General features: G+C 42.9%; 3 protein-coding genes and 1 long non-coding RNA gene across 16 annotated transcripts in view; 3 read left to right on the plus strand and 1 right to left on the minus strand.

Annotated features, from left to right (window-relative positions):
- LOC5519971 (protein FAM13B) overlaps nt 1–4,626 on the minus strand; it is a 31,180-nt gene extending 26,554 nt beyond the window's left edge. For 9 of the 10 annotated variants that reach the window (XM_048725665.1, XM_048725663.1, XM_048725661.1 and 6 more), the window contains exons 1-2: nt 4,488–4,626; nt 1,289–1,377 (exon numbers count right to left, since the gene is read on the minus strand). The gene's annotated coding sequence lies outside the window, so the exon portion shown is untranslated. Of the gene's footprint in view, nt 1–1,288; nt 1,763–4,487 lie in introns of those variants that run through there. The other variant, XM_048725657.1, reaches the window with a different exon arrangement.
- Nucleotides 211–17,796, plus strand: LOC5519972 (bifunctional 3'-phosphoadenosine 5'-phosphosulfate synthase-like). Of its 4 annotated transcripts, none has more exons than XM_048725667.1 (12): nt 211–339; nt 7,767–7,881; nt 8,454–8,689; nt 8,946–9,084; nt 9,885–10,003; nt 10,270–10,383; nt 10,730–10,841; nt 11,068–11,273; nt 15,328–15,525; nt 15,692–15,898; nt 16,420–16,545; nt 16,666–17,796. In XM_048725667.1, exons 1-12 carry the CDS (start codon nt 307–309, stop codon nt 16,903–16,905), a joined length of 1,845 nt encoding a protein of 614 aa, XP_048581624.1. In that variant the 5' UTR covers nt 211–306; the 3' UTR covers nt 16,906–17,796. The 4 variants fall into 4 exon arrangements, with proteins under 4 accessions (XP_048581624.1, XP_048581625.1, XP_048581626.1 ...); XM_048725668.1 differs by lacking the exon at nt 211–339 and adding an exon at nt 3,244–3,413; XM_048725669.1 differs by lacking the exon at nt 211–339 and adding an exon at nt 4,139–4,211.
- LOC116603560 lies at nt 4,628–5,486 on the plus strand. Its single transcript, XR_004290673.2, has 2 exons — nt 4,628–4,768; nt 5,161–5,486. It is a non-coding gene; the product is annotated as an uncharacterized LOC116603560 (long non-coding RNA).
- A 1,527-nt stretch (nt 17,797–19,323) lies between the features above and the next one.
- Nucleotides 19,324–25,785, plus strand: LOC125561381 (bifunctional 3'-phosphoadenosine 5'-phosphosulfate synthase-like). Its single transcript, XM_048725672.1, has 13 exons — nt 19,324–19,450; nt 19,982–20,053; nt 20,442–20,588; nt 21,038–21,273; nt 21,593–21,731; nt 22,152–22,270; nt 22,536–22,649; nt 23,067–23,178; nt 23,406–23,610; nt 24,176–24,374; nt 24,544–24,759; nt 25,229–25,354; nt 25,475–25,785. The coding sequence occupies exons 1-13, from the start codon at nt 19,324–19,326 to the stop codon at nt 25,712–25,714; spliced, it is 2,052 nt and encodes a 683-aa protein (XP_048581629.1). The 3' UTR covers nt 25,715–25,785.
- Nucleotides 25,786–25,869: the final 84 nt, after the last annotated feature.

Here is a 25,869-nt window from a genome sequence, read left to right on the forward strand (position 1 = left end):
CTAGCCTAATTGTCTGAGTCATAGCATCATACTGTCATAATCCATCATAATAAAAATGATACATGAGCAGTTGCTCTGGTTAGACCGGATATAAAAATGTTCGCGTGGGGGCCCTTCCATTTATCAAGATGCCCTACGACGTAGCATGCGTACGTCATTTCCGTTTTACCAGTCTCGCTCTGACTGTTTGTGTGTGCGTGTACCGGCGATGCACCGGCGATCAAAAGGTTGGGATTCACTTCCATGAATGAACGTGGAAACGCTGAATCTCAATAGCATACACGAATATTCACTACTTCTATTACAATGGCAGATTGTAGGAACACTGTGACGGCAGCGGTAAGATATCTCAAAGCTATTTGTCATTGTATTTTCCCGGCTGCTCTCTATTTTAATCGTGCTGTGATGTGCGGGTAACACTGTGAATTCGTAAGAATAGCGTTGAAATGTTTTTTCTCTTGTTGATTTAGAAAGAAGTAACAAGTTATGTGACAAAATCTATGTGTGTTTTAACTATATTTTGTATAATAACAAGGTTTTGGCCAATGTTCCACCGTAAAGAATCATTAAATGTTTACATTTCACAAAATTATCATAAGCTTACCATACAAAAATATTTAAGTTAAGTTAAGTATAACTCAAGTAAAGAAATAATTTAAAATTCTTTTTTGAGCTGTCATTTTTAGTGCCACGTCATTTATTCAATTTTCGCTAATTTCAACATGTATTGTCAATTTTCCGTGTAAAACCATCGCGGGGAAGTATGTTTTTATAATAACCTCTTTGTTGATATTTTTTTTGTCGTTGTGCTTGGGGGTCCCAACTAAAAGATATCCTTGTGAACAAGGGGAGAGGGTGTGTTGGTGGTTGGCGGGGATGGGGGAAGCACCATAAAGGAACTTATTTTAGTGAAGATCTTAATGGGTTTTAACTTTACAAAGATTTCAAACCCATAGTTCCAGTTCAAATAAACTACCCCTGTCTCTCCAGATCTTTACGGATTTTGACCTATTCCCTTAAAGGGGCAGCAGACTAGGAAAGCGCAGGAGATTAAGGTGCAGATGAAGCCCCCAACAATTTTGAGGGGATGACTTTTTTTTCACATTCCAGTTTTTTAAAGTAAAAAGTTTAGATGAAATCCTAAGTTTGTCCAAACTAAGAGTTCCAAATTTTATTAGTGCTATGGATATTATAAAAAAACATTGGGATAATAAGTGGGAGGGAGGTAACAAGAAGAGAGAGAAACAGGGACGGGACCCCCCTTGTCTGCCGCCTATGAAAAAGGTACCTCATGAAAACATCTGCTCTATAGATGCTGTTTTTAAAATGTATTCCCCTTGTATGCTGGTCTGGTCAAACACATGCCTTTCTTCATGGCTGAAAAAAACAAAAATGAGACCATTACTTGCCTTTCTTAAGGATTTGGGTGTTGATTGCAAAAGATGCAATTCTTTTTCGTGTTTTAAGATCTCCTTTCGACATGATTTTTATCTTCCTTTTGTTTGTAAGACAATCCCCTCTAACCCTTCATGCCTTGTCCCTTCAAATACCTTGTATTTCTATTAAGAGGCCAAACATTAGCAACCACCCATTATATAAGGGCCATTATCTTTTAAGTCTGAAATATTTGCTACTCAGTCACTGTCCTATGCCATCATTTATGGTGGATTTGGGGTGCGTGGACATTTTTGGTCTAAATATATGTTTACAAGTCAAATTATATGCTATATTCAGTAGAGCCGTGTTCCCAATGCCACTAAGGATAATCTTTGCACTCTCCTTGGCTAAGGTCGTCAAGAACTTTTTTATAATACTCATCCAAATCTACAACAAAAAAGATGGCATGAGCGGAATGGTCCACACACTCCAGCCGTAAATGCATTTTTTTTTAGTTAAAGAAAAAAACACAAAGCTGAAATGTTATTCTTAACCGTTTTACCACCACAGGCCTCTAAAGAAGGCAAAGTCTTTGCTATCCAAGCTATGTGAACAGAATTCTAGCTGTTGAAGATATTATTGAAATATTATTCCAATGAAATTCAAATTCATTCTGAAAGGCCCATCCCCTCTCCCCCACACACCACTTTCTTGAAATCTCAGACTCTTCCTGCTTATTTTCACAGACCTATCAAATCTCACGCATTTTAATATCATGTCACTCTCTGACACTGCAGGTCCTTTGCTGGCCTAGAAATATTGTGGGGCACAATACAGAAACATTAAGAAAGTATTGGGAGGGGGGGAGAGCCATGCCAATAATGGTCATTTTCTTATAAATTTTGAAAATATTGAGGGGCACGTTCCCCCAATGCCCCACCCCCTGCTACGGCCCTGCACTGAGATACACATTTCTCATGCTGTCAACTTTTTTTTTTCTGTAGCTGCTCAGCCTGCTCAGAATATGATCTAGGGAGTGTCAGGTGTAGGCCTTCTTACTTCTTATTTGGATTACCGCACGTGATATTAAAATCGCTTTTACTTTCTGATTGGTCTTCACTTCAGATAGTCTAAAATTAAACCATTTCATGGGTAAATTAAAAATTCTAAGGGGAACCTCTACAGCACTGCTGAGAGGTCTGTTTTCTGGTGGTTTTGTAGATTTCCGCCTTTCTAAGGCGTGGAGTAGATTTACACCAAAAACCACTAACAGATGGGAGTTAAGTGGAAAATCAAATAGCGTGCAGCCCCCTCTCACAATCAAGTGTGAATTGCTTTCAATTAACTTGAATTGAAATTATAAATAATTAAATGAAAAGAACATATCGATCGATTGTGAAACATTGTTTTGTATGAACCTGCCATTTATGGCTATTTCCTCAGAACTGAAAAGCCTATATACGTTTCTTAGTAGGTCTATGTTCCTTTGGTTTGTAATTACTGCTACCAATAACATTTTAAAAGAACAAAGACAAACATTAAGAGAGATTTACTCTGTATTTACGCCTTACTCATTAATTGTTCATGGGTCGTTTATTTTCATAATCATTATTTTCTTGTTTTGGTTTATTGACTATTCTCACTCCCACGGTAATTGTATTATTCATTAGAAAGGTTGATTTTAAATTCTAATTCCTCGCTATTTTTGTTCTTCTCAAAACAACTTCACAATGAATGCTTTTGTATTATTGTCACAACTTCACATCAAATATGGTTAGCCTATAGATTATCGCCTAGTATTGGTTACGAATTTCCCGACAGATAATAAAAAATCGTAAAAATTCTGCCACATACAATGCTTCGTTAAGCATTTATGAGTTCAGATAAACTGAGTTTCTCGGGTGATGTCACGCGTCCTTTTCAAAAGTGATCAAAGTGCGTCCCAGTGATCCTTTCATCGGTTCCTCTCGTCCTCTTTCCAGAAAAGTCACAACACAAGGCTTTCGCATTTTCACGAGAACTGCTTTTCAAGCATGGTAGGATTTGTTATCTCCTGTTCTGTCAAGATTTTGACTTATTTCCTCAGTTACTTCTTATACCAGCATTTAAGTTTTCACTAGATTTGACTAAAACTTGTTGCTTGTCCCAAAAACAGCGAGTTTTTTTTTAACGAAATGTATTTTTAATATGCTGTAAAAAGCCACTTGAATGGATTTTAACATTCTACTTTGATTTCATTCCTAATGTGTTTTATCGAGCTTTTTAATTATTTAACAGTTCAGTTCGCCTCTTCTCCGTTATTTTTCATTAGTCGCTGACCACCATTATCATTATTTATTTTAAATAAAAGTACTTTTTGCCGTCAGCTTTATTAACCCATCTTGAATTTTCAAATAGTTGAATGCTACATTTCCATGGTTTTAATTTGTTTTTCTTTGATGAAAAATTGTCCCTGCAGATATTTTTCGCTGGTTCTTAGCGTGCGAACAAATGCTTTTCGTTTGTGATGTGTGATGACGATTGTTTAAACCTTTTCTACTCGATTTCTTTTCCTGTATGGATTTGCTTTCTGTTTTTCCTAATTCTCCGAATACCGTTTTTTTTTTTTTTTATTAATTGAATCATGTGCAGTCAAGAAAGCATCGATTTTTCTGCTCTCTACAGTCGGCGACGCATTGGTTGCGTTACAAAAAGGATCATTAATTGCATGACCCGGTTTAGCCGTAACCCAATATCACATCAAACCTACGTCCATGTACAACAAAGCCCCAAGTTCATGCTCTACTTGATCTTCACTATCTTGACTCAGGGGCTGATCGCTCTTCAATATCATGGTGGGTAAGAATTCTTTAGATTTGGCGTTTGTTACGAAGGGTCAATTTTCGGTCTTTGAAGATTCACTAGTCTGCTAATTATTTGCGTTCTTATATTGAGTTAAGCTATAAGTGTTCTGTTTCTTTTATTTGTTCACGTATTTTTTGCCGAGTTTTACTTTTCAAAAATAACATCGTCCAATGGAATTGATTTATGAATAGCAGTTACGGTGATCATATGCTTGAGCTTCTTTTGTTTAAAAGCTTTTGTGATTAAAGCTTATAGGTTAAATATACTTATTTTGTTGTGGCTCCGAATCGTATTCCTTGGTTTCGTGCAAAGGTGGCGTTCTTACGTTACACCGGCATGATATCTGACGACATCTGATATCAAAATCTCAAGATCCTGATACCAAGACAGTAGCCTGCGTTACAACTAGGTTCAGTCGGTCCTGACTAAGCACCTCTTCCCGTCGTGCCTTTCGCTATAAATTTCACACTTAGCGGAATAAACTGAGAAGCGGCGATATCGTAGCGTAGTTTGAGGGCTTCGCGCCCCTCTCAGATAGCGTCCAATGGTAAGTAACGCTATCTGCTGTAATATTTACCTTATGTACTGCCTATTATTGTTGTCTAGTATTGATTAGTTTGCAAGATCTGCGCCTTTTGAGGGCTTGTATTTTCTGTTTGTAATTTACATGTCATGCGTAGCGCTTGTCAGGGCTGGACGACCGCAGTGTTAAAAAATATTTCAAAGGGAAACAATGGAGTAACACGCTGTGTTTTTACTTTGGTTATGGATATTACTCCATGTTACTCCACGTTTTGATCATTTTGGGACGTTCAAAATTGGCTATTTTTGGCTCCCGTCGAGGTCGGATGACCTCTGATAGACTGATAGATTGGTTTGTGTCAGCGCCCTATTTTATACTTTAGTTTGTCTTTTACTGTTTTTATTTCAAATTTATAGGATTCTACTGACAGGCCTGGGGAAAGGGGGCAAGCAAACAGTTCATAAGAAGCCTCAGAAAAGAAGACCTTAGTAGTATTATATTTTATTGTGCCCTCGCTTACTAAGTGCTGTATCGTTCCGTGATTGTTTGTTTCGCTTCTATGGGCTTCTATGTTTTAGCATGCTGATTTGTCGTTCGTAATTCTTTATATTTTTCGGGGCTTATGACTCGCATAAGCCCTGGTTTTTCTGTAAGCCTTTCGCCTTGCCATTTTTCCTGTAGTTATTGTATGTAGTCCAGTTGTAATTATGGCAAACAAATAAATTGAATCCAGTGCAATAAACAATTATTCTCTGTTCTCTAGCTCGTTGGGAAAACATAGGTGTCTAATTATTGTATTGAATTGGACATGCGAAATGTTTGCTGTTGTAATAGGCATTTTTACGCCGGAATCTACGCAGTAAACATATACAGTTAAACAGTATTCGACTTCAAAGTTCAAAGCCGTAGCAGGCCTCGAAAGATGGGGGGGGGGGGGGGGGGGGGGGGGGGGGGGGGGCAATACAGAAACATTAAGAAAATATTGGGGACACCGCGACGCCCCTACTGGTTAATATTGGGGGGGGGGGGGGCACGTGTCTCCAGTGCCCCACCCCCTCCTACGGCCCTGGACCTTTCAATTTTATTTTATTAGGGGACCTTAGGCAACGCGGACGCCGACGGCAGAAAACGATGGAATTTGATTAAGAATTCAATAGCAGCACGTGGAAATGCGTTCTGTCGGATACATTTCAGCCGTTTTTTGTAAAACCACGAAGGTGAAAGCTCCAAGTATCACGGTCAATTGAGGACGCGGACGTTGGCACTGTAAACTCCAATAACTACGTTCGCTGCTGTAGAAATAATGTCCTTAGTTTATTTTTATCTGTCTCTGACTATAATGTTTTGCTTATTCCATTGCAATTAAATTATTATCGATAGCCACGCGCGAAAACATCTTTTTCGATCGCGTTGTCCTAGCCGTCGTCTTCTTTTTATCATTTAACTTAGAATAGTCCCTGACCAAAAAAGCTCGCTAGCAGATTTTAGTTAGATATTGGAATACATCATTCCAGATTACGTCAACAACCACCTCAAGCCAAATGTACAACGTGCGATTACTAGAATAGTCTGCTTAGCAGCCTGCGTGACACTAAAAGCGGCTTGACTAGAAGTGTAAGTCGGCAAAAAGTGGTTAATTATGACGTGTCCCAAAAACCCTTTTTAATTAAATAATTTCCAAACCTTTTCTTATAAATTTCTAGTGCGATTCATTTATTTGTTCGCACTTTAAAAAAACTTTACGGTCTAAATTGGTTTTTTTGATCTTTTGATATTCGCTTCGTCGACAAATGTTTCTCTCTCTTCCCGGAAGAAAAGAGCCTGCAGCTGTCTCTTTCAGATAATAATCTTCATTTAATATATCTATTTGCACAATTTTTAAAAGCGTCTCTTTCCACCCTTAAGCTTTGCCTTTTTGCTGTAACAGTCTGTTGCCTAGCACTATAGCAAACCCCGACAAAGCATCCCCTTTTTCCTAGCCAATAAGAATCCAGAATTATTCATTAATATTCAGCAGAAAACCGGTGCTGCACAGGTCGTAGGAGGGTTGTATCTCACTATCGCCTCGAATTATCAACTCAATGAAAACTCTTGATCTACGGCATACAAAAAGCTGATTATCATGGCCGGCGTTGATGATTCGTTTCAAAAATCGCCGGTAGGAATAATTTTGTTTAATTCTAGAATAAGTTCCGATTTGGCTTATCCTTTACCCTAGCTATGCTTGGCTGTCGATTCAATGAATTATTTTCCTTTGATTCAAGAAAACGCTATATTTGGGTTTCGTTCTGTGTTGAACATAAACTATATTTAGATTTATGACTCCGTATAGTATTTTAAAATTACTGATACTTTCAGTAAGAAATTACATCAGTCGATCTTTGCCACGCGTTCAGGTTATTAGATCGTTGATCGAGTCGTTGTCAATTACTAGACAGTTCTTCCAGTTTCTCGGGGGTGCTCTGGAACATACTTCGTTATGGACCAAAGCAATAATAATCTACATTCATATTTGCTTAAATATTGCAAGAAAGCGGTTGTAGGTTCTACTCCACTACCCAAGTTAACGACATTGTTGCCTTTTTGACTCTTAATATCGTTAACTGTTTACTTCAAACCTTCTATGTAAACACTTTGATTTGGTTATATATGATTGCTTGTTTTGTAAAAAAAAGATTTCAAAAATCATTCAGGCCATCACAGTTAGATATTGTTCCTATTATTCGTGATGTGTTCCTAAAGAGTTTTTCGCTTTCGAGAGTTCTTGTTATGTTCAGTTGAACTTGTTTTCTGACACTTAGAAAACTTGTGTTAATAAAATCGCTTTTCGAACCAGCTCTCAATAAACAGCAACTTATTATAAAATACCCCTCCCCCCCACTAATTATTTCAAGTCACAGCAATAGACGAAACAAAACCCGACACGAACACTTCTCGACACACGCACGACCTCAAGCTGACCTAGACACGAGCAACGTCCGAACCTAGCTGCGATCTTACCCCCGTATTCTATGTGTTTCAGAATATAGTGAAGGCTACGAATGTCGAGTACAAAGACCACAGCGTGAGTCGAGACAAGCGTGGACAGGTGGTGGGCACAAGGGCCGGCTTCCGAGGATGCTCCGTCTGGTTCACCGGTGAGTTGAGCCACCCAAAGTGATAACAGCTTCCCTGAAAGAGGGAGGGGTCCCAGGGATAAATATAGTGATGAATAAATTGGTAACATAGCAACGGGGGCCACGCTGAGAATAAAACCCTTAGGACAGCTTTCCTAAAAAGAAGGAGAGGACCCTGGGTGGAATTATGGTGATGAACAAATCCGGCGCCGACATAGCAACGGGAGCGCTGAGAATAAAACCTTTCCCCACAGGATGCGCGCCTGAAGGCAGGATATATACACTATATATACTAAGTTTTAAAAGTCTCCAAGGTATACAAAGTTATATGTAATATCCATTGTAGAGCCTTCAAGTCGCACCACTTAAACCGACCAATCGTGTTACTAAATAGCACTATTCGCATAGTACAAGAGGAACCAAATCTCCTCAGACTTGTCTGTCCGCCCTTGCTTACCTGGAATGAGATTCTAACCGCTCCCTCCATTTCGAATCACCTCCTGCACACAATAAGCACTTTATATATGGCTATTGGCCTATTGACGAACTTCGCCCATTTGCTGAATAACCCTTCACATTGCATTTCCCTTCAGGTCTCTCCGGTGCGGGCAAGACCACGCTCAGCATGGCTTTGGAGGATTACCTGTGCCGCCAAGGCATCCCCGCCTATACCCTGGACGGGGATAATATGCGCACAGGACTCAACAGGAATCTCGGCTTTACGCCTGAGGATCGGGAGGAAAATATCCGTCGTGTTAGCGAGGTGGCCAAGCTGTTTGCGGACTCTGGAATGGTCTGTTTGACTGCCTTCATCAGCCCCTACAGTAGGGTATGTGCATGAATTGTTTAGTGCACGCGCGGCATATATTGATTCTATTAAAAGAACGTGCGCAAGTCTCTGGGAAGGGTCTATGTAGGGTAATAATGTGTTGTCTATATCCAATTTTGGGAAAGGCATGCGCAAGTTTATGGTAAGGGTCTGTGTAAGGTAAATCATGTGTTGTCTATATCTATAAGGAGAGGTGTATGCGCAGGTTTAAGATAAGGGTATATGTAGCATAATAATGTGTTGTCTATATCTACAGGACCGTGACCGCGCTAGAAAGCTTCACGAGGACGCAAACCTGCCGTTTTTCGAGATTTTCGTCAACACTCCGCTGGAGACGTGCGAGAAGCGTGATGTGAAGGGACTTTACAAGAAAGCACGAGCTGGAATCATCAAGGGTGAGGCTAGGCGCACCTCACAAATCTTAACAGACACTTAACAGACCTCCGAAACAAAGGCACAACATGGCCGTCGAGGCGCCTGTAACGTCATACACTCGGAGCCTATACCAGACCATATATGTCATATAACCTCACCAAAAAAATACACCTAGCTATTATAGAACGTGCGCATTTTGTCATTTGATTGTAAAGCTTATAAATTTCACCCTCATGCCATGCCATTTCATCCAATAACACACCACTCAGCACTACACCAAACCGAACCATACCACGATACGCCACGCTACGCCTAAACATGACACCCCTTACCACTATAGCAATAGCTCGTATTTAATCGTGGAATGACTGTGCCGACAGAGCAAAAAATGGCAATTTTTCCCAAAATAAGGTCTGGTTAATTTCAGTAAGCTTGAATTTTTGCATAGAGGTTCCTTATGTTATGTAAACCCACATATCAAAATGTGTTTTTTTTCTAATGGATTCGTCTTTGAGATATTAGGCTTTAAGTGCAATTTTCAAATGTTCAAAGTATGAATTCTCCTCTTTTTAGGGAGAAGTCGGAATCTGATCAGAGATTAAGCCAACTTCGCTAATATCTAAATTTCATATCTTCTAAATTTCTTTAAAATTTGAAATTAAGCTTTTGGTCAGAGGAACTCCTTGTATGCGGAATCTTGAGCTTATATATTGAGAATTGGAAAATTTCATGGCTTTTTTTTTTTTTTGCTCTTTCGGCTGTGCCATAATGTCGAATAATTTCATTGTAGCTAATCTGATCTTTGTCTATACTATTTCAGGTTTTACTGGAATAGACGCGGAATACCAGCCCCCACATAAGCCTGAGCTGGAACTCAGAGCAGGGGAGCTATCAGTAGACAACTGTGTCCAGGAGGTTGTCAAACTTCTTACCAAGTCTGTAAGTGCAACCAAATGAGGTCTATCGTAAAGATTATGTATTGGTAGGCGGGTTTGTAGCTCGTCCGACTTGCCTGGCTAGTGGCTTCGTAAGCTAGCAAACCCGATGCGACCAACGTTATATTTATGTGAATCCGATTTGAATTGAGTAGGATTCATAGTTCGACTTCTGAACTTAGATTAAGGTATCAAAAAATGCAAGGAAAGTCAAATAGTAAACAGTAAACAGTATCCGCAAGTCTTAAATTCACATTCCTTATGTTTCAGGGTGTATTACCACATGCCATGGTCAACGGTATCAAGGAGCTATTTGTTGAGCCAGAAAATGTCGACGCTGCCAAGCAAGAGGCGGATAGTCTTCCAAAATTAGAGATAACTATGGTGAGACCGGATACCCCTCCATACGAAGAGCCCTTTTGTGGGCTGCAACAGAAGCTGATTCAAACTATTCCCTTGTTTTCGATTGGAAAGAACCACGAATCAATACCGAATTGAGGCATGCATATTTTGATAAACCTCTGGTACCCAGGGTATTCATTCAGCCTCTCTAGTTTATTCACATCCTGTTCGTCGTATCTGTCGATACAAAAATCTCTTAGCCACAAGCGGGGTTAAAGAGAGCACTCTTCCAAGGGTGTGGTTATAAGGTTGTGGTTCCGCGGTATAGTGATGATCTCACTTTTATATTTACCCATGTTCGTTTTCTCCTTATTCTCCTCCCGTGTAGCTGGACTTACAGTGGGTTCAGGTTCTATCTGAAGGATGGGCAACGCCGCTTTACGGCTTCATGAGGGAGAATGAGTTCCTTCAGTGTCAACATTTCGGCGCCCTTTTACAAGGTAGGTGTTCTTTTATGCTCGGCATCCAGCATAAATGTCTAATTTCAGTCGCTGTGTTTAGCTGGCTGCGATGGCTATACGTAGTATATGCTCCTGTTTTACAATAAATCCCCAATTAAGTGATTAATTGTATGATAACCTGTTGTCAGATTATCATAAAAAAAATGACTTCTCAACTCTCAAAGACCGTTGATGGCGTAGTGAGAATCAAACATTTGTTTCTCAGCATCTGTATCCAACCAGTCCGTCCCGATCGTCCTACCGCTGACCACAGAGAATAAAAACCGACTTGAAGGTTGCTCTGCGTACACTTTGACCTACGAGGGACGAAACATCGCAATCGTCAGAAACCCTGACTTCTATGAACACCGTAAGGAGGAGCGGATAGCGCGGCAGTGGGGTACCACCTCACCCAATCACCCACATATCAAGGTACGTACAGTGGAATACCAGTCGACCTAATACCCAGACGTCAAGTTACGTACAATGGGGTACCACGCGACCTAATACCCAGACATCAAGGTACGTACAGTGGGGTACCACTCGACCTAATACCCACACATCGAGGTACGTACAGTGGGGTACCACTCGACCTAATACCCAGACATCAAGGTACGTACAGTGGGGTACCACTCGACCTAATACCCACACATCAAGGTACGGACAGTGGGGTACCACTCGACCTAATACCCACACATCAAGGTACGTACAGTGGGCTACCACTCGACCTAATACCCAGACATCAAGTTACGTACAGTGGGGTACCACTCGACCTAATACCCAGACATCGAGGTACGTACAGTGGGGTACCACTCGACCTAATACCCACACATCGAGGTACGTACAGTGGGGTACCACTCGACCTAATACCCACACATCGAGGTACGTACAGTGGGGTACCACTCGACCTAATACCCACACATCGAGGTACGTACAGTGGGGTACCACTCGACCTAATACCCACACATCGAGGTACGTACAGTTGGCTACCACTCGACCTAATACCCACACATCGAGGTACGTACAGTGAGGTACCACTCGACCTAATACCCACACATCGAGGTACGTACAGTGGGGTACCACTCGACCTAATACCCAGACATCAAGGTACGTACAGTGGGGTACCACTCGACCTAATACCCAGACATCAAGGTACGTACAGTGGGGTACCACTCGACCTAATACCCACACATCAAGGTACGGACAGTGGGGTACCACTCGACCTAATACCCACACATCGAGGTACGTACAGTGGGGTACCACTCGACCTAATACCCACACATCAAGGTACGTACAGTGGGCTACCACTCGACCTAATACCCACACATCGAGGTAAGTACAGTGGGCTACCACTCGACCTAATACCCACATATCAAGTTACGTACAGTGGGGTACCACTCAAGCTAATACCCACACATCAAGGTACGTACAGTGGGGTACCACTCGACCTAATACCCAGACATCAAGGTACGTACAGTGGGGTACCACTCGACCTAATACCCACACATCAAGGTACGGACAGTGGGGTACCACTCGACCTAATACCCACACATCAAGGTACGTACAGTGGGCTACCACTCGACCTAATACCCACACATCGAGGTACGTACAGTGGGGTACCACTCGACCTAATACCCAGACATCAAGGTACGTACAGTGGGGTACCACTCGACCTAATACCCAGACATCAAGGTAAGTACAGTGGAGTACCACTCGACCTAATACCCAGACATTAAGGTACGTACAGTGGGGTACCACTCGACCTAATACCCACACATCGAGGTACGTACAGTGGGGTACCACTCGACCTAATACCCACATATCAAGTTACGTACAGTGGGGTACCACTCAAGCTAATACCCACACATCAAGGTACGTACAGTTGGGTACCACTCGACCTAATACCCACACATCAAGTTACGTACAGTGGGGTACCACTCGACCTAATACCCACACATCAAGGTACGTACAGTGGGGTACCACTCGAACTAATACCCACATATCAAGTTACGTACAGTGGGGTACCACTCAAGCTAATACCCACACATCAAGGTACGTACAGTGGGGTACCACTCGACCTAATACCCACATATCAAGTTACGTACAGTGGGGTACCACTCAAGCTAATACCCACACATCAAAGTACGTACATTGGGCTACCACTCGACCTAATACCCACACATCAAGTTACGTACAGTGAGGTACCACTCGACCTAATACCCACACATCAAGTTACGCACAGTGGGGTACCACTCGACCTAATACCCAGACATCAAGTTACGTACAGTGAGGTACCACTCGACCTAATACCCAGACATCAAGTTACGCACAGTGGGGTACCACTCTACCTAATACCCACACATCAAGTTACATACAGTGGGGTACCACTCGACCTAATACCCACATATCAAGGTACGTACAGTGGGGTACCACTCGACCTAATACCCACACATCAAGTTACGTACAGTGGGGTACCACTTGACCTAATACCCACACATCAAGGTACGTACAGTTGGGTACCACTCGACCTAATACCCAGACATCAAGGTACGTACATTGGGCTACCACTCGACCTAATACCCACACATCAAGTTACGTACAGTGGGGTACCACTTGACCTAATACCCACACATCAAGGTACGTACAGTTGGGTACCACTCGACCTAATACCCACACATCGAGGTACGTACAGTGAGGTACCACTCGACCTAATACCCACACATCAAGTTACGTACAGTGGGGTACCACTCGACCTAATACCCACATATCAAGTTACGTACAGTGGGGTACCACTCGACCTAATACCCACACATCAAGGTACGTACAGTGGGCTACCACTCGACCTAATACCCACACATCAAGGTACGTACAGTGGGGTACCACTCGACCTAATACCCACACATCAAGGTACGTACATTGGGGTACCACTCGACCTAATACCCACACATCAAGGTACGTACAGTGAGGTACCACTCGACCTAATACCCACACATCAAGTTACGTACAGTGGGGTACCACTCGACCTAATACCCACACATCGAGGTACGTACAGTGGGGTACCACTCGACCTAATACCCACACATCAAGGTACGGACAGTGGGGTACCACTCGACCTAATACCCAGACATCAAGTTACGTACAGTGAGGTACCACTCGACCTAATACCCACACATCAAGTTACGTACAGTGGGCTACCACTCGACCTAATACCCAGACATCAAGTTACGTACAGTGGGGTACCACTCGACCTAATACCCACATATTAAGGTACGTACAGTGCGGTACCACTCGACCTAATACCCACACATCGAGGTACGTACAGTGGGGTACCACTCGACCTAATACCCACACATCAAGTTACGTACAGTGGGCTACCACTCGACCTAATACCCACACATCAAGTTACGTACAGTGGGGTACCACTCGACCTAATACCCACATATTAAGGTACGTACAGTGCGGTACCACTCGACCTAATACCCACACATCGAGGTACGTACAATGGGCTACCACTCGACCTAATACCCACACATCAAGTTACGTACAGTGGGCTACCACTCGACCTAATACCCACATATCAAGTTACGCACAGTGGGCTACCACTCGACCTAATACCCACACATCAAGTTACGTACAGTGGAGTACCACTCGACCTAATACCCACATATTAAGGTACGTACAGTGCGGTACCACTCGACCTAATACCCACACATCGAGGTACGTACAGTGGGCTACCACTCGACCTAATACCCACACATCGAGGTACGTACAGTGGGGTACCACTCGACCTAATACCCACACTTCGAGGTACGTACAGTGGGCTACCACTCGACCTAATACCCACACATCAAGGTACGTACAGTGAGGTACCACTCGACCTAATACCCACACATCAAGGTACGTACAGTGAGGTACCACTCGACCTAATACCCACACATCAAGGTACGTACAGTGGGGTACCACTCTACCTAATACCCACACATCAAGGTACGTACAGTGGGGTACCACTCTACCTAATACCCACACATCAAGGTACGGACAGTGGGGTACCACTCGACCTAATACCCACACATCGAGGTAAGTACAGTGGGCTACCACTCGACCTAATACCCACACATCAAGGTACGTACAGTGGGGTACCACTCTACCTAATACCCAGACATCAAGGTACGGACAATGGGGTATACCACTCGACCTAATATACACACATCAAGGTAAGTACAGTGGGGTACCACTCGACCTAATACCCAGACATCAAGGTACGGACAATGGGGTATACCACTCGACCTAATACCAACACATCGAGGTAAGAATATTGGGGTACCACTCGACCTAATAGCCAGACATCGAGGTACGAATAGTGGGGTACCACTCGACCTAGCCATGTCACGGTCAGTGGCTTATACGCTTCTATTCACGCTTTTTTGTCTACTTATTTGATACCCATTTGATACACTGAGCCTTATCTGTACTTTTCATTTTACAGATGGTTCTTGAGTCTGGTGATTGGCTCTCTGGGGGTGACTTGGAGGTGATCGAGCGCATCCGATGGAATGATGGTCTCGACAAGTACCGACTCACACCCAACGAACTTCGAGACGAGTTTAAACGACTTGGATCCGACGCAGTATTCGCCTTCCAGCTCAGGAACCCTGTGCACAATGGCCATGCGCTACTCATGCAGGTGTGACCGGTATATCCTGAACAACATGCGCATGTTAGGAATAGTAAGCGGTTATACCACGAAACATGTCTAGGAACAGTAAGCGGTTGGGCAGCTATTACCATAAATATAACTTTGTTTATAGATGATAATTTTTTACCTTCATAGTTGTGTTTTTTGTCTTAAGGATACACGGCAACGTCTAATTCAGCGTGGCTTCAAGAAGCCCGTTCTACTATTGCATCCCCTAGGGGGGTGGACCAAGGAGGACGATGTCCCGCTCGCTGTGCGCATGCGCCAACACTACGCGGTTCTTAACGAGGGAGTGTTAGACCCCGACACAACTGTCCTCGCGATATTCCCCTCGCCCATGATGTACGCCGGGCCTACCGAGGTATGTCTTCAGTAATCTTAATATTTGCCTCATATTATTTTCCACCTGGTACTCTTTATATATCCTGGACGCCAGAAGCTCCGGCAAAGCCATGACGAACGAATGCCGAGTGATGGCAGGTTTCACCGCCGGAAAGCGGAAGCCGTGATGAACGAATAATGCCTAGTGGGGAGTAGGCGAGTACACGGGGCAAAGGGGGGGAGGGGTGCGCAAGGTGCGCGCCAAAAAAGTGGGTCATTCCTTATAAAGGAATCTTCAAATACCCTGCTTTTTCTATATAATTCCTATGACTCACCCCCTCCCTCCCCCCCCCCCCCCCCCCCCACCCAATCCTGGGTTCGCGCCTGGGGAGGTTAACTTGGATGCCAGAGGTCCTATCACCACCAAACACCCCAAAGCTGTGGCGAATGAATACCGAGTAGGGGCTAGTTAACCTTGGCATGTGCTATGCAGCTTGTTGAATGTGTTGATAGGCTGTAAGTTTACTCTTCTGCAAATACTAATACTATCCTGTCCATAAGGTACAATGGCATGCAAAAGCGCGTGTCGCTGCTGGGGTGAATTTCTATATAGTCGGTCGCGACCCCGCCGGCATGCCACACCCTGATGAGAAGAGGGACCTGTACCACCCCAGCCATGGCCGAAAGGTACCACTACTATACCACTAAGAGTTTGCGATAATCAGTGTACCGTCCTCCTTTGTTTTGTATATTGGTTCCCCCTACCCTTTTCCTCTGCGTTTCCACTTACATTTTCTTCACCACTAGGTTCTCACCATGGCGCCTGGACTTACCCAGCTCGAAATCGTCCCTTTCCGAGTCGCTGCGTACAACACGCGGCACAAGAAGATGGAATTCTTCGATCCTGAACACAAGGAAGACTTTGACTTTATCTCAGGGACGCGCATGCGAGCGCTAGCGCGATCAGGGAAGGAACCGCCGAATGGGTTCATGGCGCCAACAGCATGGAACATCCTAGCAGAATTCTACCAGTCCGTTAAGAATTAACAGCACCAAAACATCTCAGCATTATATCAAAATATCTCAATTTTATTTTAATATTATTTCTCTAAACCTCATCATATAGTGTATCTGGGAATTTTTTACTTTCTTGTCTAAAGCAATTTATCACTTGGGCAAGCGCAATAGCAAGTGCAAACGCAAGCGCAACACAAGTAAGAATCATTCAAATAAAGCGCACAAACATTCAAGCAAATACATTCTCGTGCTCTTGCATTAGCTTGCGTTAGTTTGCGTTTCACTTTTGGCTGGAAATTTGCGTGCGTTGTGCTCGCCCTCGACGCACCCTTGGTTAGAATTATGCATTTCGAGATGATTCCCTGTTATTCTGGCGCAGTTGTGCACTGATCCCGGTAAAGAGCTAAACGGTATTTGAAATGGGATGTTTAAACTTCGGCAGGTGTGGGTAATCTCGACACCATCATTTATTGATTTTTGGAAGGTGCGGGCGGCTTTTCAACCTCTGCTTAAATTATTTTACCTTTGGCTTAGGTGTTGGTAATGTGAAAAGACTTTAATTGTCTTCACATTTTATTCCTTTTTTTCTTATTTATCACGTGGCATATATTACAGACTTTTAGGGAACTGTTTTTTTCTCATTTATAACTTTAGAAAATGTTCTTATGATATTTATAATCTTCATTCATTTGCAAAGCAATATGTGCCTTGGATAAAGATATAAAAGTATATATATTTGGGAGCGTTACATATATCCATCTTAATGGATATAATATACATATCATACTTTATCCGTGTAAGTATTTCTGCGTTTGGCTAGAGACGTATGGGTGTATAGGTGCAGGGTGTTAGTCGTTACAGAGAAATATAGTTACTAGAAATTATAAAGTACTTTAATGAAATGAACAGGTATCGGTTCCAGATTTGATTTTATTATTTTCATGAGTATTTACCCTGGTTTGAGCTCAGGAACTTTGAAAAAAAAAATCTTTAACTGTATTTACCCTGGTTTGAGCTCATGAACTTTGAAAAAAATCCTTTACTTCATTTACCCTGGTTTGAGCTCAGGAACTTTGAAAAAATCCTTAACTGTATGAACCCTGGTTTGAGCTCAGGTACCTTTGGCTTGAGAAGTCCGTATTACTGGCTCTCACAGGATCTTGCTGGAGACTTATGGCTCAGCAAACTATGATTTTTATCATATCTCTGTAATAAAACGTCAGGCTTCTTGGAATGGTACTAGAGACCAGCAACTTATAGAAAATAGTTTCAAACCTTTCACGCGCACTTAAATGCACAGTACATAGTATAATACAACTGAGTAAAAATTCAAGGGTACAAATTTGGGTTTTTCGTACAAATAAAAACAAGGTAGGAATAATTTTTGTACTGAAGTAGCAACTGATTACGAGTTGTTGCGTAATTAAGTAGGCTCTGAAAACGCGTGTTCCGTGAATAGAATTCTTACTATTAGGAACCGGAATCAAAGAAGAACTGCTCTTGAGATGACAGAATCTGTGCAGAATCATCTGAAAGAAGGGGAATTATTTCTTATTCAAAAAATTGATGGAGATTTGCATGATTTTTAGACCAGTTTCTAATCAGTTCCTGCTTCGGTAAAAAACAGAATTGTTCCTACCTCGTTTCTATTTGTACAAACAAATCCCTGATTTTTTACTCAGTTGTATTATACTATGTTTGGTGGATTGATGTGCGTGTGTAAGGTATAAAAGTTTTTTTTTATAAAATTAGGAAACAGTTCCTACTTCCTTTCAAGAGTAGAAACCAATTACAACTTGATTTAAAAAATGACGCAAATCTCTATGAATTTCGTTAAAAAAGAATAAATTCCACTTCTTTTGGGTGATTCTAATTATAACCCGGTCACTTCTAGTCCAGTTTCTATGTCACTGACCGTAATTTTTGATATGTCGCGCAGTTGTGTAGCTAGCGTGACTGCCAAGCGCGTGATCTAAGCGTTACTTCCACTTGGGTGGTCTTCACCGTCGACAACATTCGCATATAATTTTAGAAGTCATTCTCCAGTCAATCTAACTTATAGCATGAATCTTTGAATAGCACTGAATGATTTTGAGAGAAGGTATCGAAGGTAGAGACTATTAGAATGAGTCTTTGCTTCTATTAGGATCGCCTCAAATAGAAATTTAGCATAAATCCGCTAAATAGCGCAAAAATCGATGTAAAAAATATGTTGGCGTATTTTCCTATTCTATACAGAAAATAGGTAATCTCGATTTTTTTTTGTTATTGAAAAATTACCCCCTCCCCCCTTTACCATTAGGAACCGATTAGGAACTGACTAGAAACCTAGAAGTTTAAGGAACCAGGATCACCGCGGTAATCGAAAAAACATCGGTTTTTCTGCTCTCTTCAGTCAGCGTAAGGGCGTAACGCATAGGTTGCGTTACAAAAACGATAACTAGTTGCATGACACGGTTTAGCCGGAACCCAATATCACATCAAACCTACGTCCATGTACAGCAAAGCCCCAAGTTCATGCTTTACTTGATGTTCACTATCTTGACTCAGGGGCTGATCGCTCTTCAATATCATGGTGGGTAAGAATTCTTTAGATTTGGCGTTTGTTACCAAGGGTTTTATTCACTAGTCTGCTAATTAATTGCTTTCTTATATTGAGTTTAAGCAATAAGTGTTTGGTTTCTTTTATTCGTTCACGTTTTTTTTTTTTTGCCGAGTTTAACTTTTCAAAAATGGCATCGTCCAATGGAATTGGAATGAAAAGGAGATCATATGCTTGAGCTTGATTAAAGCTTATTCTTATTCAAACATTAAAGTAAATTCATATATATTTTTATTTCGACCAAATGACAGTTCAAGATACCTCAAATATACTTATTTTGTTGTGAATCCGGGTCGTATTCTATGGTTTCGTGCAAAGGTGGCGTTCTTACGTTACACCGGCATGATATCTGACGACATCTGATATCAAAATCTCAAGATCCTGATACCAAGACAGTAGCCTGCGTTACAACTGGATTCAGTATGGAACATTCTTCGTTATAGACCAAAGCGTTTGACTTTTATTCATTCATATTTGCATAAAAATTAAAGAAATCGGTTGTAGGTTCTACTCCACTGCCCAAGTCCAACGACCTTGATGCCTCAAAACACTTTGATTTGGTTATATCAGGGAAGTGTAAGGAGAGGAGACACTTACACTTCCCTGGTTATATATGATTGCTTGTTTTGTAAAAAGATTTCAATAATCATTCAGGCCATCACAGTTCTTATTGTTCCTATCATTCGTGCTTTGTTCGTAAAGAGTTGTTATTGCTTTGCAGTGGCTTTCGAGATTTGTTTCTACGTTCAGTTGAAATTGATTTCTATCGCTTAGAAAACTTAGAAATGTTTTCAAAATAAAAATCGCTTTTCAAACAAGCTCTCAATAAACAGCAACTTATTCTTAAAGATCCCTCTCCATTTATTTCAGTCACAGCAATAGACAAAACGAAACCCGACACGAACACTTATCGACAAACGCACGACCTCAAGCCGACCTAGACTCGAGCAACGTCCGAACCTAGCTGTGTTCTTACCCCCGTATTCTGTATTTCAGAATATAGCGAAGGCTACGAATGTCGAGTACAAAGACCACAGCGTGAGTCGGGACAAGCGTGGACAGGTGGTGGGCACAAGGGCCGGCTTCCGAGGATGCTCAGTCTGGTTCACCGGTGAGTCGATGGACAAATCGTTAACATTGCAACGGGAGCGCTGGGAAAAAAACCTTTGCCCGTAAGACAGCTTTCCTGAAAAGAAGGAGGAGACCCTTGGGGGAAATATGGTGATAAATAAATCCTCGGTGACATAGTAACGGGAGCGCTGAGAATAAAACCTTGGTCCGCAGGATGCGCGCTTGAATGTCATAAATATATACTATTATGTTGTAAAAGCCTCCAAAATATACAAAGCTATATTATTCGCATTGTACAAGAGGCACCAGATCTCGTCAGACTTGTCTGTCTAGAAAGTGCCGCCCTTGCTTACCTGGAATGAGATTCTAACCGCTCCCTCCATTTCGAATCACCTCCTGCACACAATAAGCACTTTATATATGGCTATAGGCCTATTGACGAACTTCGCCCATTTGCTGAATAACCCTTCCCATTGCATTTCCCTTCAGGTCTCTCCGGTGCGGGCAAGACCACGCTCAGCATGGCTTTGGAGGATTACCTGTGCCGCCACGGCATCCCCGCCTATACCCTGGACGGGGATAATATTCGCATAGGACTCAACAGGAACCTCGGCTTTTCGCCTGAGGATTGCGAGGAAAATATCCGTCGTGTTAGCGAGGTGGCCAAGCTGTTTGCAGACTCTGGAATGATCTGTTTGACTGCTTTAATCAGCCCCTATAGTAGGGTATGTACATGCATCGTTTAGTGCACGCGCGGTAGATGTTGATTCTAATTAAGGAAGGAACACGCGCAAGTTTATGGCAAGTGTCTGTATAGGGCAATAATGTGTTGTCTATATCTAATAAAAGGAAAGCCATGCGCAAGTTTATGGCACGGGTCTGTATAGGGCAATAATGTGTTGGCTATATCTAATAAGGGGAAAGCCATGCGCAAGTGTCTGTATAGGGCAATAATGTGTTGTATATATCTAATAAGGGGAAAGCCATGCGCAAGATTATGGCAGGGGTCTATGTAGCATAATAATGTGTTGTCTATATCTACAGGACCGTGATCGCGCTAGAAAGCTTCACGAAGACGCGAACCTGTCGTTTTTCGAGATTTTCGTCAACACTCCGCTGGAGACATGCGAGAAGCGTGATGTGAAGGGACTTTACAAGAAAGCACGAGCTGGAATCATCAAGAGTGGGTCTAGGCATACCTCTACAATCTGGCGACTGCCTGGCTTTTACACTTAGCAGAAGGGCCAACATGGCCGCAACGGCGAGTGTGACGTCACATGCTCGGCCTATACCACACAACTCTATTTCATATAACACCGCACTAAAAAAAACAATACACCAAACAATACTGTACTCTACCCTACCTATTCTAGAACGTGTGCCCATTTTAGTAAAGCTTGTAACGTTCCACCTTCATGCCATGCCAAACCATTCAATAAACACTAGTCAACACTACACCAAACCGAACCACACCACGCTAGCCTAACTATGACACCCCTTACCAACAGAGCAACAGCTCGCATTCAAACGTGGAATGACTGCGCCATGTTTAATGCATTGTTACCGAATGTAGCTCATCTGTTCTTTGTCTTTATTCTTTAAGCTTTTACTGGAATAAACGAAGAATACCAGCCCCCACATAAGCCTGAGCTGGTACTCAGAGCAGGGGAGCTATCAGTAGACAACTGTGTCCAGGAGGTTGTCAAACTCCTTACCAAGTCTGTAAGTGCAACCAAATGAGGTCTATCGTAAAGATTATATATTGGTAGGCGGGTTTGTAGCTCGTCCGACTTGCCTGGCACGTGGCTTCTTAGCTAGCAAACCCGATGCGACCAACTTTATATTTATGTGCATCCCATTTGCATTGAGTACGGTTCATAGTTCGACGTCTGAACTTAACTTAAAGTATCACAAAATGCAGGAAAAGTCATATAGTAAACAGTAAACAGTATCCGCAAGTCTTTAACTCACATTCCTTATGTTTCAGGGTGTATTACCACATGCCATTGTCAACGGTATCAAGGAGCTATTTGTTGAGCCAGAAAATGTCGCCGCTGCCAAACAAGAGGCGGATAGTCTTCCAAAATTAGAGATAACTAAGGTAAAACTGGATACCCCTCCACACGAAGAGCCCTTTCGTGGGCTGCAACAGAAGCTTATTTAAACTATTTCCTTGTTTTCGAAGTAAACTCGCAAGAACGACGAACCAATACCGAGTGGCGGCATGCATATCTTGATAAGCCTCTGGTACCCAGGGTATAAATTCAGCCTCTTTAGTTTATTCACATCCTGTTTGTCGTATCTGTCGATACGAACATCGCTTAGCGACAAGCAAAGTTAGAGAGTTATAGAGAGCACTCTTCCAAGAGTGTGGTTGCAAGGTTATGGTTCCAAGGGTGTGGTTGCAATGTTATGGTTCCAAGTATGTGGTCACAAGGGTGTGGTTCCATGGTATACTGATTGACCTCACTTTGATATTTACCCATGTTCGTTTTCTCCTTATTCTCCTCCCGTGTAGCTGGACTTACAGTGGGTTCAGGTTCTATCTGAAGGATGGGCAACGCCGCTTTACGGCTTCATGAGGGAGAATGAGTTCCTTCAGTGTCAACATTTCGGCGCCCTTTTACAAGGTAGGTGTTCTTTTATGTTCGGCATCCACCATAAATGTCTAATTTCAGTCGCTGTGTTTAGCTGGCTGCGATGGCTATACGTAGTATATGCTTCTGTTTTCCAATAAATTCCCAATTAAGTGATTAATTGTATGATAACCTGTTGTCAGATTATCATAAAAAAACATGACTACTCAACTCTCAAAGACCGTTGATGGCGTAGTGAGAATCAAACATTTGTTTCTCAGCATCTGTATCCAACCAGTCCGTCCCGATCGTCCTACCGCTGACCACAGAGAATAAAAACCGACTTGAAGGTTGCTCTGCGTACACTTTGACCTACGAGGGACGAAACATCGCAATCGTCAGAAACCCTGACTTCTATGAACACCGTAAGGAGGAGCGGATAGCGCGGCAATGGGGTACTACCTCACCCAACCATCCACATATCAAGGTACGTACAGTGGGGTACCACTCGACCTAATACCCACACATCAAGTTACGTACAGTGGGGTACCACTCGACCTAATACCCAGACGTCAAGTTACGTACAATGGGGTACCACTCGACTTAATAACCACACATCAAGGTACGTACAGTGGGGTACCACTCAACCTAATACCCACACATCAAGTACGTACAGTGGGGTACCACTCGACCTAATACCCAGACGTCAAGTTACGTACAGTGGGGTACCACTCGACCTAATACCCACACATCAAGTTACGTACAGTGGGGTACCACTCGACCTAATACCCACACATCAAGTTACGTACAGTGGGGTACCACTCGACCTAATACCCAGACATTAAGGTAAGTACAGTGGAGTACCATCTCGACCTAACCGTCCACACATCATGGTACGGTCAGTGGCTTATACGCTTCCATTCACGCTTATTTGTCTACTTATTTGATACCCATGAGGCACTGCCGGTTACGACACATGGATTCTGCGAGTGCAGCCTTACTTGAAATAGATGTATATACACTTAGCCTAATCTGTACTTTTCATTTTACGGATGGTTCTTGAGTCTGGTGATTGGCTCTCTGGGGGTGACTTGGAGGTGATCCAGCGAATCCGATGGAATGATGGTCTCGACAAGTACCGACTCACACCCAACGAACTTCGAGAAGAGCTTAAACGACGAGGATCCGACGTAGTATTCGCCTTCCAGCTCAGAAACCCTGTGCACAATGGCCATGCGCTACTCATGCAGGTGTGACCGGTATATCCTGAACAACATGCGCATGTTAGGAATAGTAAGCAGTTATACCACGAAACATGTCTAGGAACATTAAGCGGTTGGGGGAGCTATTACGATAAATATAACTTTGTTTATAGATGATAATTTTTTACCTTCATAGTTGTGTTTTTTTTGTCTTCAGGATACACGGCAACGTCTAATTCAGCGTGGCTTCAAGAAGCCCGTTCTACTATTGCATCCCCTAGGGGGGTGGACCAAGGAGGACGATGTCCCGCTCGCTGTTCGCATGCGTCAACACTACGCGGTGCTTGACGAGGGAGGGGGGGGGGGGGCAGTACCCGACACAACTGTCCTCGCGATATTCCCCTCGCCCATGATGTACGCCGGGCCTACCGAGGTATGTCTTCAATCTTAATATTAGCCTCATATTGTTTTCCACCTGGTATACTCTTCATATATCCTGGACGCCAGAAGCTCCGCCGAAGCCATGACGAACGAATGCCAAGTGCTGGCAAGTTTCACCGCCGGACAGCGGAAGCCGTGACGAACGAATAATGCCTAGTGGGGAGTAGACGCGTACACAGGGGGGGGGGGGGGCTGCCCAAGGTGCGCGCCAAGAAAAGTGGGTCATTCCTTATTAAGGAATCTTCAAATACCATGCTTTTTCTATATGATTCCTATGACTGCCCCCCCCCCCCTCTCACCCAATCCTGGTTCGTTCCATCACCATCAAACACCCCCAAAGCTGTGGCGAATGAATACCGAGTAGTGGCTAGTATAGCCTTGGCATATATTATTCAGCTTGTTGATAGTGTATAGGCTGTAATTTTACTCTTCTGCAAACTTAATACTATCTTGTCCTTTAGGTGCAATGGCATGCAAAAGCGCGTGTCGCTGCTGGGGTGAATTTCTATATAGTCGGTCGCGACCCCGCCGGCATGCCACACCCTGATGAGAAGAGGGACCTGTACCACCCCAGCCATGGCCGAAAGGTACTACTACTATACCACTAAGAGTTTGTGATAATCAGTGTACCTTCCTCCTTTGTTTTGTATATTGGTGGCCCCTCCCCTTTTCCTCTGCGTTCCCACTTACATTTTCCTCACCACTAGGTTCTCACCATGGCGCCTGGACTTACCGAGCTCGAAATCGTCCCTTTCCGAGTCGCTGCGTACAACACGCGGCACAAGAAGATGGAATTCTTCGATCCTGAGCACAAGGAAGACTTTGACTTTATCTCAGGGACGCGCATGCGAGCGCTAGCGCGATCAGGGGAGGAACCGCCGAATGGGTTCATGGCGCCAACAGCATGGAACATCCTAGCAGAATTCTACCAGTCCGTTAAGAATTAACAGCACCAAAACATCTCAGCATTATATCAAAATATCTCAATTTTATTTTAATATTATTTCTCTAAACCTCATCATATAGTGTATCTGGGAATTTTGTACTTTCTTGTCTAAAGCAATTTATCACTTGGGCAAGCGCAATAGCAAGTACAAACGCA

This window comes from Nematostella vectensis, chromosome 3 (genome assembly GCF_932526225.1).
Source record: "Nematostella vectensis chromosome 3, jaNemVect1.1, whole genome shotgun sequence".
In the NCBI taxonomy this organism is placed as follows: Eukaryota; Metazoa; Cnidaria; class Anthozoa; order Actiniaria; family Edwardsiidae; genus Nematostella; species Nematostella vectensis.